This window comes from Centropristis striata, chromosome 8, assembly GCF_030273125.1.
Source record: "Centropristis striata isolate RG_2023a ecotype Rhode Island chromosome 8, C.striata_1.0, whole genome shotgun sequence".
NCBI lineage: Eukaryota > Metazoa > Chordata > Actinopteri > Perciformes > Serranidae > Centropristis > Centropristis striata.
This window is the reverse complement of record NC_081524.1, coordinates 27,975,703-27,995,930: the sequence shown is the minus strand read 5'-3', so window position 1 is coordinate 27,995,930 and position 20,228 is coordinate 27,975,703. Positions and strand designations below refer to the sequence as shown.

General features: G+C 41.1%; 1 protein-coding gene across 1 annotated transcript in view; it reads left to right on the top strand.

The window, feature by feature from the left end:
- Positions 1-20,228, top strand: part of LOC131976529 (intermembrane lipid transfer protein VPS13B-like) — a 353,761-nt gene that overhangs the window by 229,648 nt on the left and 103,885 nt on the right. Inside the window, exons 33-34 of the mRNA XM_059339603.1 lie at positions 3,715-3,841; positions 6,255-6,398. Of these exons, the coding sequence (XP_059195586.1) occupies positions 3,715-3,841; positions 6,255-6,398 (271 nt within the window). The remainder of the gene's footprint in view (positions 1-3,714; positions 3,842-6,254; positions 6,399-20,228) is intronic.

Here is a 20,228-nt window from a genome sequence, read left to right as displayed (position 1 = left end):
CTGGTAATTACATTAATGAAAAGTCTATGTCAAATAACAGAATAATAGCATTGTAAAGCCTGTGTTTGTATACTCCTGCATGAATTAAATACTCGACAAATGGGGGGAAAAAAATGGGCTTGAAATACAACCTTCTTTTTCAGCAGTAGTTAATTGTAGTTTCACTCTACATTACTGTAATTTTGGTAGGATCAGGCTGTGGTTGTCGTGCAACTGCCAAGAAAGAAGGACAAATACACCAAATTGTGCAGTAAAAAAATAGTGCCTTAAAAAATGCTCGATTTTCAATTTAATCCGGCGTTTCATCTGCATAATCACTCATGTAAATCAACAATATTAAGTACCTTAGAAGTGCTAAAGATGTTCTCTTAAAAAGCAGTAGGACCCTGTTTTTAGATAGAGTTAGGTCAATGTCAAGTTAAAATTGACATGCTGACTACACCTTTTAAAATTGCATAAGAACGATAGGAAAATATGGAAAATCTTAAACCTAATTGTTTAATTTCAGTGATTTGAAGGCATTTAGCCAGAGTGACTCAGAATGAGCAGGCGAGTAGAGCTTAAGTTTGACATTTTAACAGGACAATGGAGTGGACCCATGAGATGGTATTTCTAACCACTAGACCACCCTGATTTCTTTTTTCTCCCTCTGTATCCCCAGTAGTATTGACCATCTATCCCAAAAACTTCTTTTTTTGTTGACCTTTGCTAACCGTGCCAGAGTCTCCTGTAAAACAGCCCTTTTAAGTAGCGGACTTGGACCGATGTTAGCCTCTTATTACTGAGTCTGACAAGCTCATATGAGCAAAGGGCTACTGAGGCTCAATCCACTCACATTTCTTTCTTTTTTACTCTCAATTTGTCTCTCTGTCGATGAAAACGGGGCTGCTTGGGTCTCATGCCAAGGGCAGATTGTCTGACATGGCAATGAGGTGAGATTTTGGGCTCACACTTTGGGCTCCAGAAGATGCTGAATGCCTTTCGAGTAGACTCAACTTTCTTTAAGCATACTGTAGCTGCAGGTCTGGATTTCTATTCAGAACTTGATCACAGTATGACCTAACATGTAGCTTAACAGTAACTTTTGTACTCAAAGGATTGACACACAGTAATATACTATAATGAAGGTCGCCTTAGTTTGATATTGACTTGCTGCCAATGCATAGTGTTGCAGTGATTTATCATCATCTGCAGAGTGCAGATCTCCGCCAGGCATTGAGAATTTCCTGCATAGCATAGCTCTGATCAATCCGAACTCTGTTCAGAATACAAGCATTTTAAAAGTTGTTTGCTTGACATCTTGCAGGCAGACCTGACAAAGTTTGAATTCAGACTTTTTACTCATCTGCACCATGATGTAGTTACTTTGGCATCATTGTAATCTGTTTATTGCAATTATATCACCGCAAAATCAGTTTAATTTGAGTACGTACTCATGTATGAACTCAGATGTGACGATCTTTGTTTTTTTCTATGCATTTGGGACTTCCCCACAGGTACACAGCAGCAATAGTGATTATTTCGACGACAGTTGTTGAAAAATAAATTGGGACGTTGTTTACAACAATGAGGGATCATTGAGCATGCAGTCATAAATGTGCACAAAAACTTTCAGGCTGATGTATGAGGTTAGCTGCGGACAGACAGATACACACGTGCATGCACAGATAATAATCAGAACATTTAACCCTTATGTCTTCTCATTTTCATATCCTTAAAAAATTTGATTAATTCTATGAAGTGTGCTCCAATGGAGGTCATGTGCGGTTGTTGTTCAGGTTTTATTAATTTCGCTCTAACTTTTAGCGTCCAAACAAATCATTCAAGGTGGCTGTGGTTGCCTCCTCGTTTCCCTTTCTGCTTGGAACAGCACTGGAGGCTCTGTTGGAAAGCGGGCTTCATTGTACTGTACACCCCAGCCTCAGCCACCACCACGACCAAGTCATAACTGAACATGTGATTTAGAATGTTCCAACACACTGAGGAAAGGGGAGTCAAGTTCACAGCTTTACTTGTCTGCTGCAATCACCCGCAGAAATACACCACCTCGCTTGTAACAAGTTTTGACACACACCACTTCCAGAGTTCACACCTTTCCCTCATTCCCTACATCGATACCCCGCTCTCTCTCTCCCTCTCCAGCTCTGCACTTGTGGCATGTTCACTCTGCAGTGTTTTGGGTTCAATTCCAGTAGTTGCGGATCTGCAGTGGCCTCAGTTGGCTTCCTGAGGTTTTGCGAGGAAATTCCAGCACTATGGATCCACTGACAGCATCTGTCCTCATCACAGTGTGTAGTTGCCGGCTAGGAAAGACCCGTGTCACGGAGCTGTGAACTTTCTGCATCTCCCCTCCTGTCAGCCACCCAGTGTACTCTTTTGTCCGTGCCACGATATCTCCACTTACTGTTCACACTGTGTAGCTTTGTATGAAAACAAAGTCATTCTTTCCATCTTTTGTGCTTTGCACCACACCCATTCAAAGGTGCACACACATACACACACACACACACACACACACACACACACACACACACACAGTTCTCCGGCTCAGTCACAGGACCCCATATTACTTGTAAACCGAGCCGCACGCCTCCTAGTCTTGCTGGTGAATGATAGCACCTGTCCCCTGCAACGAGACACTCATTGTTTCAATCCCTGTCTGAGGGGAGATTAGCCAACACCAATTGGCCTCACAGATCATTCCACCTCTGAATTAGGCCTCCCTCAAACTCTCTATGCAAAGAAATGTGTCAGAAAATAATCCCTTAAGGGCACTGGTAATGTACATTTGTGTAGCAGCAGTGAATATGATATTGGTTCTGGTTAAGTACTGTACTCTAGGCCACCTAGAAACACTGCCTTTTATAATCCTGGCCAACTATAAATATTGGAAGCCGTACCACTTGATTGTTTTAATAGCAGCAGATGTGGCAATTAACACCACTTTATAAAGCCCCCTTGTATATTTGTTTTACTACTAACAAATGTTCCCACAAATATGACTTGATTGTGGGAATGAACATTAGTGAAATGGAGAGAGTTGATGTGAGAAGGTCTCCATTTGATCTTGTGTATACAATTAAGGGGTGTTCCCAATTGAGACTTGTCAAATAACGTCTCACTCTGTCTCTGTAACCGTATTCAAGCTTCCAGCTAAAACGTGTTGGAGCAGAAATTTGAAAAAGCTCACTTATGGGAATATTTCACAGGTTTGGCCCCGGAGAAAAATCAATTTTGAAGTCTTTTATTTTGAGTTGAGCTTTTCATCCTACTGGTTTGAATTTAAAAAGCCAGAACAAGTTTGAAATGTGTGTCTGCCTGTCAGCTAAGAACAAAACAAAAGCTCAGTTTTGAACATTTTGTGGTTTTGACTGTTGTGTCGACTTGTCATTCCTCTGCAGATGGGACAATGTTACAAATGTTTTACAATTGGTAACCAAGTTATTAGTAAATATAGGTTGGGAATGTTAGTGAATAAGTGGACCCATATGGTTGCTGTTTGTGTTGTTGTGTAACGCTAGAATCACTTCAACACCAGGACTATATATGTTTACCTAAAATGTAATTGAGTAATTTATGCTTATCAAATTAAAATGAACAACTGAAGAACCTCAGTTACAATTATAATCTCCCAATATCCAAACTTGTCCCATCATTTTTCTCACTTATCTGAAGAGGTGTCTGCTAACAGTTCCTGTATGTATCTGTGTTCAGTATCAGGAGGCACCAGGAGCGGCGGGCCATCCTAACACCAATCCTGACTGACTTTTCTGTTCGGGTCACTGCCGCCCCAGCCATCATCTTCAGCAAGAATCTGTCCCCTGACTGCGGACAGGCAGAGGTCAGTTTACACTACGCACAGCTTTTTTATAAATCATTTTATATATTTTCCTCAAGACTTAATTTATATGTCTCTGAACAGCAAGCAATTAAAGTAAAAGTTGTTTTTTTAATTACAGTATCTATTTCTAACAACAAAGTTTAATATCTAATAATTAAAGCAGCATTATGTAGAATTTGTCTTTTTTTGCTGTTTAGCATCCCCACAGTTTCTGAGTGCATTTCTCTTCTACACTGTTGTCGTAAATATGAACAGCTTCACCTGTATTTGTTATGATTAAATTATTTATATTATATTTATATTTATATTTATATATTATATTATATTATATTTATATATTTATAAAAAAAGTTAGTCAGCAACTTTGTTAATACAGCCAAACATCAAGCAAGTGCAGCAACATAAGACATAGCAAGCCAGCTAATATTACTTACTAGCCCAACACCAAGAAGGCCAGCTCTGTGTCTTTCTGCAGCCTTTTATTCAGGGAAGCTCTCTAAAAAACAGTCAAAATTCTCCATAATGTCCTCAGTTTTTTTTGCCTCCCCCATAATGTTTATAGAGCCTGCCAAACTGGCTTTCTTTGCCCACTTGCCCACTCGGTTCTGGCATGACACTAGCGCTGCAACACCCATCCTGGGCCTGAAAACGTCCTCTTCCCGATAGAGGGCTGTATGTGCTAGTGGTGTAAAAACCAAACATTCTCCCGGGCATGCAGTCCTAACAGCATGGTTGGCTAAGCACAGAAACTGTAAGCTAATAGGCAGTTAGCTTTACTTAAGAACAGGTAGAGCTTCCTGTCCATCAGGAAACTCCTAAATCACAGAGAGTCGAGGCAGAGCAACTGGTCATCAGAGGGAGAAAACATTTTCTCCATTAAAAAATACAGTTTCACCTGAATGGTTCACATAGCTGGTAATGTGTTTGTGATTAAACTTCTCCCAGGAAGTCGTACCCACCCACTAGAGTTACATAGTACAGAAACAGGCACTATTCTCCCTCTTACAAGTCACTGATGCATCTAAAGGATTTTAAAGCTGCAATTTTTGGGTAAAATAGTTGTGTAATGTTGCTTTAATGACAAAATGCCCTGAGGATATAGGTATTTGCTTAAACAAGGGTTTTCTAAGAAACTCACAGTGAGTCAGAGTTGCATATTTTCCTTCATCTGCTCTGTAGAGGTTTGTTCCCCGCTTACACTGACATTTAATGCCCTTTGACCATGACCTGTTATAACCATGATTATTACCATTACTCTTACAATCCATTGTCCATATGAAAATAGACATTGATTATGTGAGATGTCAGAAGTATTTATGTTTTGCTTCTTAACATACAGTAACTTACTCATTAGGAATCCCTCTGCCAGTCCGTTGTGTAGCAGAGGCTTTTGACCCACAGGGTTCAATCCTTTCTGCTTATACAGCTGATGTTTTCTGGCAAGGCTCTCTGAGACTTCCTGCCTCTTTGATGGCTCGTCCGTCCACGCTAACGTGCCCCTTGACAATGCGTAACAGCTAATCCATAGTTTGGACTGACACACACACACAGACACACACACACACAGAGAGAGACACACATACACACAATGTGATTTGTATAACTCCCTGAGCTATGGAGACTCAGAGCCAGTAACAACACAAACAGGACTTTGAACTACGAAGTGAACTGTAGATAAATTATAAAAAGTTAATTTCTGTTCATTTTTCACTAACTGCTTTAAAAAAAATGCATGCATGCTTACCACACAAACTGAATAGCTATCTTTATTTAATTATTCGTTGAGTTATTATAATCTCCAGTATATAGTTAAACATATATTTTCATGCACCCCTGTAACTTATTCTATAATTATTATTGTAACCTTGTGATATTATGACCTTTTGTGTTAAAATGACTGCTACTACTGCCGCTACAACTAATAATAATATTAATAATCATAATTATTATACTCATGTTCTCAACATCTCTATGAGAAAACAAGTAATTGTGATATTAATGATACATTAAAAACTGAATAAAAGTTTAACAGTCATTTTGTGTTTTTTAAACAGCGGGTCTGAATAGATTATGTTTACACAGTAGTTGCCAAATACCATTGTGTGTAGTTACTGTCGGTCTGGCCCGTATGTGTGTGGTTCAACCCAGAGTGTTAGTGAGTGATATCCTGTTAGATGTAGCCTCCAGGCTGAGGTTTGAACTGCTGGCTGTGGGTGGGACCCTGGAGAGGACAGAGGGAAGAGGGGAAGAAGGGAACAACTGAAACTGAGCTAAAGGGAGCAAGATAGAAGGGAAATAGAAAGCAAGTAGTGTATAAAAGTTAAAAAAGAATCCGGATGTATTATTGAATGATGTTCCTGCTTTCTCCTCTCTCCTCTCATATCCCCCTGTTCTATCTTCTTCATCTCTCTAGGAGGTGGTGGTGTGTGGCCACTCACTGGAGGTGAATGTGACCAGCAGTTTGGATTTCTACCTCAGCGTTGCCCAGGTGCAGCTCCTTCAGCAGCTTGTCAGAGAGAACATGGTGGGGGTGGACGCTCCTGAGAAAAGTGCTGAGGTACATACAGTAATCAACATCAATCTCTTGATTCAGCAGGTCCTTTTTGACTCTTCAGTTTGCCAGAAGTATAAAATAAATGAATTGTGCTGCACTGAGAAACACACACACATAAGGAGCTATGATGTCTGGCCCTACAGTACTTTTATTCCCATGCTCACACATCACATCTTGGCCCCCAGATCACCTCTGTATGACATACATCCATTTACAAATCAGTTTCGCTCAAAAATACATCATGACTGTTTTCCTGATACAGTGCCCCTAACTATCGCCCCTCACTGTTTTGGGTGAATCTAACACATTTAAATATTTACTCACTCAGAGCAATGCTGTTCTCTAATGTGACCTTAGTTTACTGTGTTGTACTCAGCTGCAGCTTTCAGGGCCCTCTCTATTGTTTACAGGACAGGGAGCTCCCAGGCGCCATTTGCCCCGTCTGACCGCTTAATAAAACTTTCTAATGGAACACAATATAAAAATATTTACCAGCTGTGGTGAAGATCGCAGTCGTAGAGGAGGGAAGGGGACAGGGGAGAGCAGAGGAGGAGGAGTGGGATGAAATTAAGTGAGTTGACAGAGTGATTTTACTGTTATCTCCTCTTCTTTACGGGAGGAAGTGTGTAGTGACGTGCGGTGGCTGCGTCAGAGGACTCAGATCCTATAAAGGCTTCTGTGAAGTGAAGTGCTTGGATTCCTAGGAAAAAATTAAAACATTGAAGGGATATTTTAAGAATATATACCATGATCACTCTTTGTCTCTGTAAATACAGTTATACAGACAATACAAGCAGTAGCATCTTTAAGATCCAGTACATTCACAGAGCTGACTGTCACCTGAAAACAAACCAACATCGTTATATCAAATGTTAAAATACTAAAATCTTACCATTAAGGTAGTCAGATTTGTAAGTATAACACTAAAGAAATTAATTTGAGAAGACATAGTCTGAAGTCTTATTTATTCATTTATTTAGTTATTTATACAGTCAGTCCTAAGGAGGTGCCTGCTGTGCATCTGGTTTTGATTTGAGTGATCTCGAAGCCCTCACCCCTGACTTGTAACGATTCATGGCTTGATTCTGTTGAGGGGCAGCTAACGACTGCAGAGGGTTCATCCAGGTTCAAGGCAGGATGAGAAAGTTCAGCAAGCAGCTTTTCTGGGAGGTCCATTGGCAACAGTTGAAAAAAACCTTCAGCTTTACTCCATTTAAGAAAGTTTTTTTTTTTTTTTTTTTTTAACCTTTAATTCTCAAGGCAATGTAAACTGAGCATCTCTTCAAATTCTTCCAGCAAAAACTACCCTCATATACACACAGTTCCACACATACATAAAAATCCTTCCGGTATGATTTCATTTTTCTGTTCATTTGTGCTGAACAACTCCAGCCGGAGGAGCAGGGGATTAAGGCTATTGCTCAAGGGCACTGTGACAGTAGCTGCTAAGTGTTATGTTCTTTTCCCTCACCATGTTTCCCACTTTATCCAAAAATGAGAACAGGCAACTTTTTGTTAAAAAACATCACATCTAACCACTGTGTTATTGCTGCATTCAGCTGGATTAAGTGAAATTGAAATGACCCATAGGTCCAGAGTGATGTAATATAATGATCATCCATCCACTATTGAGAAATAAAGTATACAGTATATGCTTGGGAAAATTCCTCTGCTTTCATTTAATATTGGCTGTTTGGTCACAGTTGTTGGGAACTCTCAGTGTTTCAGTTTGTACTTTTATTGTACCATATTAATTTCAGGTGCATTATACCATGTTCTTTGCTCATTCGGTTTTATAGTAGTGCCATTATGGAGCGTAACAGTATCATTAACACTGAGGTCAGTCAGTGTGTGTCTTCACCTCTGTGCAGCTGCAGAGCATGGAGGTTACTCTGAATAATGTGGTCTGGCTTTGACTTTTTGGACACTCTTTAAAACTATTTGTACCTCCATCTATCTCGGTGTCGTAAGTCTTTTGGCGGCCGCGTCTGTCCGGCTGCTTGGCCCAGAACCTGCAGAAGGGAGGTCAGTGTGACTAAGACATAATCGGGTCTGGTGTGTTCTGGTTTGCAGAAGCTCATTCTACAAGCTGCAGAGCCCTCTAGTGGTGTGTTTAGCTACAGCATGCCATGCTCAGACCCCAGCTCCGTGAGAGCTGCTTCTCTTCACTCGCTGTCTGCTCTGCCAGCAGCCTGTCTACCCCCTGCTAACACATTAGACACACCACCATCAAATAATATCAGTAGTATATGCACTGACATTGTTTGGAACAGGTAAGGGCTTTGGATGTAGTTAGAGTAAACTAACTGGATAGAATAAAACAGATGCCTGTCCACCCCCTGCTAACAGGTTACAAATAATCATCATAAAGTTCAGATGTATTTCCATTTGCAAGTTTCCACAATATCAGAGTCTGGATTTGGTGCATGTTTCTCTCTTTTTTTTAAATTCAAACCCAACTTCCGTAATGATATTTATAGTATTTGACAGTTTTGTTTGTACTTCCTTTATACAACCTGTTCAAAGGATTCAATTAAAAACAGGTCCTGGATCTCAAGCATCTGGTGCAGGGGAATTGTTTTTTGTTGTTGTGCTTCACTAAAGCATCTCCGCTCTCACAGTCAGCGCCTGTCCCAGCAAGAGTTTTAAATTAAACACTGCTCTCTGCTGACTCTCTCTCTTAGTTCCAAATCCTTTCCTCCCTTTTTTTTATAATCTTTTTTCTTCCCTAGACATTTTGAGAACATGCTGTTTGCCTCGAACAGATTCTCCCCAATCCCGGGCACTGATTTCAAACAGTTCCCATCGCCCCTCACAGCTGTGTTTTATTGTCTGGGTTAATGAATTTGTTTTGTAGGGGCTTTTGGGTTCCCTGGCAGTGGTGAGGCGAGCCAGGCGCGTGGGCAATATGTGTGAGCCTCTAGTCATCGAGCTGTACTTTGAGAGAATCTGTCCACACACATACACACTTTTATTATGACCCATGCATTCCTACGCTGTCCAAGATTATTATTTTCCCGTATTCCATACATTCTGTGTCATTGTGCGCTGTAGCCAGTCGGTTTCCACTTAAATCATGATTGAGATGCAAAGCGAATGCAACATGATTTCTAAGCGGCCCATAAGGAGATTTGTTGCTCTTTAAGTCAATGCATTATTAGGATGTTTATCACAGCATTAGCCATGGTCCGTCACAGTTTGACTTCATCTCGGTATTTTTTGGTTGAGGTTAATGATGATAAAGTGAATCTGGGTTGAGATCAGGCAGCTTTCAGCAGCAGGAGGTCCCACAGTCAGGGAGCTATGAATAGATGATAGAGCGGCTTCTGGGACTTATCTCACCGCTCTGTCATCGGCACTGTCACCCAGCAACACAGAAGTGTATACCCTCACACACACATGTGCACATACGTACACATGGTCCCCACATTCTCTGCACGGTAACTGCCTGCAGCCTTTTATTTGGGAGCCAGCACTGTAATACTACTTTATGACTGAACAGCTGACCTGTTTGTGTTTGTTTGTGCGTTCTGTGTCTCAGCTCTGTTATGACGTTATTTGAGAAGTTAATGACTTCATGTGAAAGTGTGCAAACCTTCATCTTCCCAGCAGTTTCTCATCCCAGTCTCTTAACCACCGCTTCTTCCTCCACACACATCACTCTCTTATTTGCCACCTCAGTGCCATCCGTTTCTTTTTTATAGTGCAGGTTTAGTGTAACCTCTCTGACATGCAGTTGCCACAATGACAAGCTCTCAAAGTATTTTAGTAATGTCCCACCAAACTGGTTAAGAGCCAATATAAAGAATTTTTTAAAAAATAGTTTCCCTCGTCGCATGTTGGTATGTCCCTCTCTCACACACACAGGCAGAGGCAGCCCGGGTCAGCCATGTGCTTGTACCACAGTGTGAGAGGAAAATACCCTCTGGTGCAGGGGAAGTCCCGCTCGGCTTCATCCTCCACCTCATCCTGGGATGATTACACGCATGGGAAACAGGGCTTTAGACTTCCTCCAACACTCGTGCACACACACACACTGATGCCAGTGCGCACACAAACACACACTTAGGCGCACCAACGTTCAGAACAAGGTATCAGGCCTCACAGGAACCTCTGAATTACAGTTTTTAGTAAACACACATGGGGAAAACCTCTCAATCACCCATTACCTGCTTTATCTCTATTCTTCCTCTCCCCCTCTTTTTCTCTCTTGTCTTTTATTTCCTTCCTTTTTGTATCACTTACCACATCAGTTGGCATGGTGAGGCTATATCCATCTCTATCTACCACCTACTTTGTTTTTCCTTCTCAGTGTCCTGCGTCTTTTAAACACCACCCAAATTTTCTTTAGTCCCCTTTTTATCACTTTCCTCTCTTTTCCATGCTCTTAGTCTCCTCTCATTCATTTTTTTTCCCCTCGTGGGACTGGCACAGCTCCTGGTTGGAAGACTGCTGGTCCTTCCAGAGCTGACTAGTGAAGTAGCTAGCTGGCTGACAGACGGGACGGTTCCTCCTCTAGAGACAGATGACTGTCTGTAGATTATGATATTACCGTACTTTTACATTGATGTAGTTTTCAATGCCTGTGTTAAGGATGCACACAAGCTTCACTCTCACGCAAAGCTGGACTAATGCAGCACTGTAGACAGCGGAATCAGAACGCCAGCCAAGACGAACCGCTGTGAGAAGTGAATTTACAGTAGGCACAAGCACGCTGGTCGGTAGCTGGTTTGGTTTGTCAGTGGGTTTGGACAGCAGTTTAAGGCTATTAGTGGGGAGGAGGCAGCGTTTTACTGATGCATGTGTTTCATCCACCCAACCACTCTCAACTGCAGTCACACGCGTTTGGACAGTGAAGATCTTTTTGATTGTATTTACTGTTTCGTGGATTTTGTCTAATTTAGCCAATAAAGAATCAAAGCTTTCTAAAGTTGTGATTGCGTTTGATAAAAACGGCAGACTGTAATATAGATAAACAGCAGAAAACAAACTCTGGATTACAACCCTGATTCCAAAGAAGTTGTGTCGTTGTGTAAAATGTAAAAGTGGAGTTTATGTTTACAAAACAAAAGTTTATCATTTTGAACATTAAGTTCTTAAAACCTACTTGCCTGGGTAGGTTTAGTTGCTGTAGTTGTGCTTGTTCAGCATGTAACTATAACAAAACTACATCCATTAAAAAAAAAAAACATAACCCATTTTTTTAGAGGTTAAATATATTGTCTTTGTGCTGTTTTCAATTAAATACAGGTCACGAAGAATTAGCAAGCTATCACATTCTGTTTTATTTACATTTTAGACGATGGCCCAACTTTTTTGTAATCGGGGTTGTAACTATTTTCTTGCAGACAAATAAAATAATAAAATGTATGAAACAAATCAAGACATTTCTTCACCTTAATCTTCACTTCAAATGCTACTAAGTGTGGGAGAATGGAAGCTTGGTGACCTATTCTGCCCTGTTGTAGAACAATTTAGCTCTTGTTCATGTAGGAGTATTAGCTGAATGTCAAAAGCACATAAGATGGCTTATCTAAGCCATGGTGTTGTTGACAAGCTTGGCTCAGTGAGCGACCTGAGCCTGGATCCTTGTCTGTGTATGTTTAAAGTAAACCATTTCCAAAAACCGCTCCTCTTTGTGATGAGTGTTTCATATTGTCTCGTAGCTGTTGAGCTTTGAGAACTGAAGTTTCTCACTTGACCTCCAATCTTTCCAGGACAGTGAGGTGTCAGAAGAGCTTTTATGTGCGCATGCTGGCCAACAGAAATAGGGAGACATCAGATGAGAGTGAAAATCGGAACAGTGCAGACAGTAAGAGAGTGGAGACAGCTTGAGAGAGGGTGGCCAAATGACAGAGAATGCAAGAGGGAACAAGGAGTAAGGGAGAAATCCACGGAGATGAGACATGACACAGTGAGAAACAGAGAGCCTGAATCCGGTGTTTGCTTTGATTGCTGGCTCTGTCCAAAGTATTTGTCTGTAAATGTGGAAGCTGGCGTTCCTTAGAGGTCAGCTCTTAACCAGTCAGCCTGGCTATTAACCCTCTCTGAGGGCCAGATCCCTTTCACCCTGACCTCTTCCCATCCTGCTTAGCACTATTTTCCTTCGCCCTATTGCTGCTGAGAGTAATAATAAATAAGGCTCCCTGCACAGCCATCTCCTTTTCCATTTTGGCTGCCTTACATCTATTAAGTAAGCGTCGTTGTCTCAGCTTATCTTAAACATACATATTTTCATAGTCAGTGTTCATCTTGCTGCCCGTCTTTTGTTATGAAAGCATATCTTTTTTTCCCCCCATTTTTGTTCATGTCTCACTGACCCTCCTGTGTGAATCAACTGCTAATTGACAGCCAGTCATAACAACTCACCTTGCCTGTTCAGCCCCCGCACCCCAACCAACCTTCTTCTCAAAGCATAACCGTGGCACATTCTTAAATTGGCCCCTTGGAAACTCAATCTATTTGAGATCAGTAGCAGCTGAATTTGCTCTCTCCTCAATCGGTTTTGGCAAAATTGGCGTGAAAACTCCTGATAAAATCACGAAGGTTGGAATTCTATTAGAGCGGGGAAACAAACGGGGCCTTTGAGGAGAGGCAGCGGGCCCCCACCGTGAACCCTGGGATCGGGTGTCGCCTCAGGTGAGGAGGAGTCAGGAGTGCCCTCTCTTTCTCTGGCTGAAAGGGAAACCGGGTCACACACCCAGGGGACTAGTAAAAGCAGGGCACACCAGGCCAACTAGTACAGACACATATGTACACACACCATGCTAGACTTTGTTCAGTGAAAAAGCCCACAATTTTCATCTGAAGAGGTGAAACAAGGAAGCAGATCTTTTTTTCTCTACACCTGTATAAGCAAGATTCCACCTACAATAACAGGTGATGGAGAGTATTGGGTTCTGTTTCTGTAACTTGGATAGTGTAGTTAAAGTGTGTGTGTTCTAGAGCATGCATGTGGGTTTGCACGTGTGTGAATACATGAATGTGGATACAAATGTTTGCATTTGCCCTTATAAAAGTTGTCTGCAAGTCCTGCAGTTGACCAAAGTAGTTCCTCTTGGACTGCTCTCATTAAACTAAATATTTACCCTCAAATTAAACCCTAAAAATTCACACATCATTCCAGGCTCATGGAAGATTTTTCATGGGTCCAGGCACATGTTCTTTTTTTTTTCCATGTCTATGCTACTATGTTGTCCAGCCAGGTCACATAGGGGTAAAATAATGTAATCGTTTTGATAAAAGATTAATTGTTTTAGCCATTTTCAGGCACACATTCCAAACGTTTCTTAAATCTCAACTGCATTATCATTTTTAGTAATGTAAACTGACTTTTTTGACTGTTGATTAAATAAAACAGTCTTCACAGTCCATGGAACAAATGAACTGTTAAAATATATCTAGAAAATAATCAAGACATGATAGGAAGTTATGGAATAAGTCATTAGTTGCTGTCCTTATTGGGAAATCTGTTTCAGTACATGTTTGAATATCCGAACAGTATTCTATGTATACTTCAAGTACTATCTGTGCATGTCTGCGTGAAATGAATGATGTCTTTGTACTTAAGGCTTGTGACTGGCCCTGAAACCTGATAGAGGCATGTAAACCCAAATGATATCTAGGCAATGATAGATATGCACTGATAGGTGCCTTGTAGCCACTTGAGACCTAACTCTAAAACATAACTCAGATGTTTTGGATAATCAAGAGGTGAGCTTGATTTTATACCTCACCTGTTTCAGTTTGTCTGCTTGGAGCTGCTCTGGTGGTTCAGATGTGCATGACAAAGATGAATCATCACATGCACCTCACATATTCCAAAACTTGGAACGGTCCAAAAGCTAAAAATCCATTTTTGATAATGTGTTCATTTGACTTGCAGTATTTTAAATTGCCAGTACTCCAGCCAGAATAGAAAAAACAACTCAAGTGTGCGGTGATGACTTACTTTTGCAGTTTAATGTCTTACAGGTGTTCCTTCCATGTTAAACTCTGTTTCTGAATCCCACCAGTGCAGCCTAGTGATCAGGTCTTGAGCACCTGAAACTGTTCCTCCATGGGATTCTGAAACCTTTAGGTTATTTTTGTAGTCAGCTTAACTTTTTCTTCTGTATTTTTAAAACAAGTCTTTTTTTTTGTACCGATGTGTCCTCTATCCTTGTCCTCTACGTCCCCCTTATCGAGGCCCTCCCAGCTAACCCAGATGAGGGGACAGGGGGTCTTGCATCATTCTCCTTTGAGAACCTAACGTACAGCACATCAGAGCCTTTGTCTCACTCAGCCCTGGGAGCATATCCAGAGAAATTAAAGGAAGATTACTTCAATCCTCCTCTTCTAATTTCAGCTCTGTAAATAGACAGCGAGCCAGGATTGTTCCTGTCTTCACGCTGCTCTTTGAATTTGTATGCAGTCGTTTACACAAATTTCTGTGTCCGTGTGTGTGCTCACTTATGAATGCATATACAGACTGGTGTGTACTTGCAAGTGTGTCCTTTTGTGTGTGTGCGTGTGCGTGTGTGTGCTGGTTCCCCTGGGTGTGGGCTGACCACAGCAGCATCGCTCACAGACCACCTGGGGCTCATCTACCCCCCTCAGTCCTACACCTCTCACCCTGTCCTGCTCCAAACAGCCTCATCTCACCTCTGGTTGCCGTTGTTTTCCTGCTGTTGCTGTTTCCCTGTGACCTTGTAACTAAAGCAGAGAATACAGACATGGCCGCCAGGCAGCGCAGGGAGGCGCTTCAGAAGAACACTTTATGACCTAATGAAAGGCATCTCTGCCGCTTTTTGAAGTCTCTCAGACGTCTGCTTTCGCGAACCACTGAGCCCGTGCTGAAGACAATGCAGTTTGAAGTCTCTTTTGTTGTTTGTTTGTTGAAAACATAATGCCGAAGCTAATGATGTTAAGTTGAAAGCTTGGATGAGTGATCTTGAGGGCTAGGCTGAAACCTGATGATTGCTCTGCTGCAGAGCTCTGCTGTACGGAGGATGTGTTTTCACTGTGTGCGTGCCTGTCAATTGTGGTGCGTTGCCACACTTCACTTTATCCACTAAATGTAAACGGTGATGAAATGAAAAAAGATTGCACAGACTTTTACAGCATTTACAGCATATTGTTGTTATGGATCAAACACATTTACAGTCAAATGAAAATGACACTTTTAGGCCTCATGTGCATTCAACTTTAGATACATATACCGACACAAAGTGTTTATTTCGTACATATTTGTACAGGTTTTCTGACAGTTTATTGGCAGGGATCAAACCAAGCGGATATATATATATATATATATATATATATATATATATATATTTCAAATCGCATCATTTTAGTACGTACTGTTGCATGGAGTGTGCATACAGCTGGGACATAATACTTCATCATGATATTGTGCCTTGGACTATACAGATTGTGGGACAGAACAGCCAGTAAACTGCAAACTGCAAAATGTGACCAGATGCAGTAAATCACCCTGGTATTTTTGCCACTGCCTATGACATACTATGTATTTGGACATACAATCCTGACTCCCAAAAAGTTGGAACGTAGTCCAAAACATGAATAAAAAAGACTGTGATAATTTGATAATCCTTTGTGACATAAATGCAACTGAAAACTGTACAAAGACAATACATTTTATCGACAAACTTGTGTTTTGTTAAATATACACTTCTGAATTTGATGCATTCTGTTTTTATTTATGTTTAAGACAGCATCCTAACTTTAGTGCAACCTGGGTTATATTCCGTCTTATTCTGGCACGGTAGTATGATATTGAAACCCACAATTTATCTGGTTCAAGCGAAACAGGACCATAGGACATGAGGAAGAAATTTTAAAAATAGCCAACCAAACTTTTTGAGGCGATACTAGTGAAAAATATTTCTCTATGCACATGTTGAGCCAGATTTAACAGAACATTGCTGTCGACAAAGCTGCCTCCACTGTTGGCTCAAGAGGTAAAAGTAGCACTGTCACCAAGTTTGCTGTTGTCAGAACCCTTAAAATATATGGCTTAACATCCATGCTAACCTCAATAGCACATTGCATGTGGGCAGTGACGTTATACCGTTTCAGATGGCCGTATCTATATTCATACATAAAGGGAGCATAAATGAAGCTTAACACATTCTCTTACAAACTTATCGATTTAACATTCCACTCCCACAGGATCTCCCACAGTAGCTCACCCACAGAACACTTCACTTCACACCCACAACTTTCAGATGCCACCGTCACCATCGGCCCACCTCACTCTGATTCACGGCATGTGTAAACACTGGAGCCTGAATATTAGATTACAAAATTACCCCTACACAAATCTCAAAACTAAATGGGGACAGCGACAGCTAATGAGAGCCAGTTGTTCTCTACTCTGTTCCCATGAAAAGAAAAAATAGAGGACAAAGGAAAGAAGGTCTGATTATGATTCTGCTGCTGTGGAAGATCACAGCAATTAAGACAGAGCCCAGGGTGCCTCTGTCTCTCATTCCCTTTCACTTTTGTTGTAGTGTGTCTTCTAATCTCACCTTTCTCCACATCTGGTATTCATCTTAAGTTAATCAGTTACCAAATAAAATGTTAGGAGTCTGGTTGCAGTTGTGCAGGGATGTAAGACAAGGAGTTAATATAGATGTGTTTGTACTGCACGTACAAAGGCCATTCATCCATTTATCAGCCACATTCTTCCTGCCAAGCTCTCCATCTAGCTTTAGCCCCATGATAACTTTATCATAAAATTTCAGTGTCCCTGTTTTGTTTACCATATGGCTGATATCTTGTTTATCATTAATGATGGAAGCTTTGGTGATAAAAATCCATGCAGCAGCATCCGATCCCAGCCAAGAGATTATGTCGGATGAGCAGAGAAAGTCTGTGTATCATTTCTGAATACTTACATCATGACCGTCAAGCCACTTTTCCCCTTTGTTTGTTTTCACTAACACACTTGTGGTGTTAATCTAGAAATGGTCTTCTGGCATTTTTGAACACGTTCTTCCCTGACTAATACAAGTACATTGCATCCTGCTTATACAAACAGTCAGTGTTATTGTAGCGATACGGGGTAATTCCTGCATGTCCTCACAATCACCCCCTAACCCAAGCATTGGATCTGATTGGTGGATCTGAATCAGAGTTTTCGGTTTAGATTGGTGGATCTGTTGAGGATGACTGAAGCAATAAGTCTCCCGTTGAGCTTTAAGGGTGGTGTCTGTCAGACCTTTTAAATCATTCTTGATTGCCAAAGCTTACGAGCGGGGCATGGTGGGTTTGGCGAGCTCCTCTGAGGGCCTGGAGTCGTACTGGGAAGGTCTCGGTCTTAAACTCGACGTGTTGAGCACAACACTGCAGCCTGCTGAATGTCAGCGCTTTGGATCCGGCTCTGCTTTATTAAGCAATGGCAATCCGCATTTTATTTGTGGCAAAATACTTGTAAGTAAACTAATGTCATGTGCAGGGATAGGAGAGAATCGCTTTTGAACTCCAATCAATTATAAAACAGAGGCTTTGGCCGCCACATCTCCCAGAGCCAGGTTTTTGTTGAGCAGTGCACTGTAGTTCCCCAGATGGATCACATTAACCCACCCTTTTCACAATTTTTCTTTTCATTCTCCAGCCTTTATCATTTTGCATCTTTGTTTCTGAGCCAGGGCTTTTATAAGCCATAAAGCAGCTGAAAACATGTTTTCTTGTCTGTTCATCTCTTCGTTGTTTTTCCAGTTAGGTGTTTCACAGGCGTTCCTCTATGTAGACCAGCCATGTCATACTCAGTCCTCGCCTCTCCTCACCTCTCCTCCAGTAGGTCTTTCCGGATGGAAAGTGTTCCCACTGACCCAGCGCTTTAGGAATGTCAACATGCATAAATTATTACTGTCATATGGATGTTTGCTTTCCCCCTTGTATGTCACGCAGCATCAGGGGAGCGAGAGAGTGTCTGACATGGTAAGCAAAATAATCTCACGTTGTTATTTCTCTAATTCTGGCCAAAGCTCAGATTGAAGGACTAAGGAGTGATGCTTGGGGGCCTGGATTGTGGGAAGAGAGAACGAAAATGATATTGTCTCTCATGCTGTTAAATCCTGGAGGAGTAAACCCACCCACCAGCATTACTGGGTGGAGGGAGCTTGTTAAAATGGCCCCACTCGGCGCCCTGAGCTTTGGAGTACACTGTGTTTAAAATACAGTTGACAGTCACTCCGAAGCACTCAGCATCCATTTGCAAGCTCCGGGGTCGCGACCTTCCCTTGCTTCTTTGTTGTGGTTCAGTTGAAGTGCATAGCAGGTTGCCTTTGTTATTGAAACAAAGTTGAATGTATTAAATGACTGCCTTTGATGCCCTTTTTTGCTTTGTGACCGCTGTTATGGCGTACAAAGAGCGGTGACCTCATATTATAAATGCCTTCCCCCCTCTGTTTTCCTCCAGAAAATGAGAGAATGAATTGCGGTCTTTATGGCATTTGGTTAAGTATTATTGTTATTATTTTTGATTAAAATGAGGTATTGCTTCATTGAGGTTTTCTTCCATCAGCACAAAGGCACAGAGGCCTGCTATCAGCTTTATGGTTCTGGTAAACAATAGCGGGTAGCACAGCAGGGGCCTAACCTGTAAACTCTGATGCAGTCAAGATACAGAAGTTAATTTCCATGCAGGCGTCCTGCAAGCAAGTAGCTCCACTGAATAGTTCTGTCAGAAAGATTTAGCAATATGACTTCCATTCTTTTCAATGGGAATTCTACTGCAGTTATGAGAGAACATGGGAAAACTGTGATAAACATTATGCAATTTTTTTTAAACACTGAGCATGAAAAGCGAATCAGTTCCTAAGCTGACCTCACCTGACTACTATGACTACTGGAACCGCCTGCCACTGGTTTCATTTAGGTTGTAACATCCTGCTAATTGCAGCTTGTTTTCTCTCCACAGTAACTGTTAAATTTAATAAACAAGCATATATATTGCCATGATTGGAAAACCCGAGGAGGTGACAGCCAGAAATGGAAATATAATACATGTGCAGAAGTTTTTTGTTTTTTTTTCTTTGGAAGAAAACATGATATAGTAAAGAAATGTGCCTGTAATCTGTTTCTGGCTCTCTGTGACAACTCTGTCCCCACATCCTTCAAGGTTTCCTTTGAACCGCTTTGTAATTCTCTAATGATGTCAAGTTGCTGACCTATTTCACTCAACACTAACATTCAAGTTCTTTTTATACTGCTTCCTTGACCTTATCCTACAATTAGCACTTTTGTCACTTACTTGTGATGTCACCCAACCAACCTTTCCATTCACCACTACTTTTATCATGTCACCAAAAGGCATGTAACTATGTAGTGTCGATGCTTGCCAATCAATCTGTGTTCCTGTCATGTGTTTTAGTGGCATTTTAATGACCACACACAGGCTAGTAGCAGAATGGTTTGATTTTATAACATTTTATTTTTGCCTTTCTTTTGTGCCATGTCTTTATAGTGCCTTTTTTCCATCTTTTTTGAGTGCTTTTCATGTCCCTGAAGTAAACTTGGGCATCTTTTAAGCGTTATTATATAATCCAGACTCCCGTAAGGATATGTGGCTGTTAAATGGACACTTTTGAAAGAAATAATAGTCACCTTTGTTACTCTGACTTTATTTATTATATTCCTTTCTGTCAAGTACAATGGACTTCTCTACCATCTTAAAACATCCACATTTTCATGTTCCATGATCTCTGAACCTGAATTGCAACCTACTTTTCAATCATCTGGAAAAAATCAACTGCATATGTGGTATTCAGATGTAAAAGTGATGTTGTCATATTGGACTAGCCAGCCAACACTGTAAACGGGTGG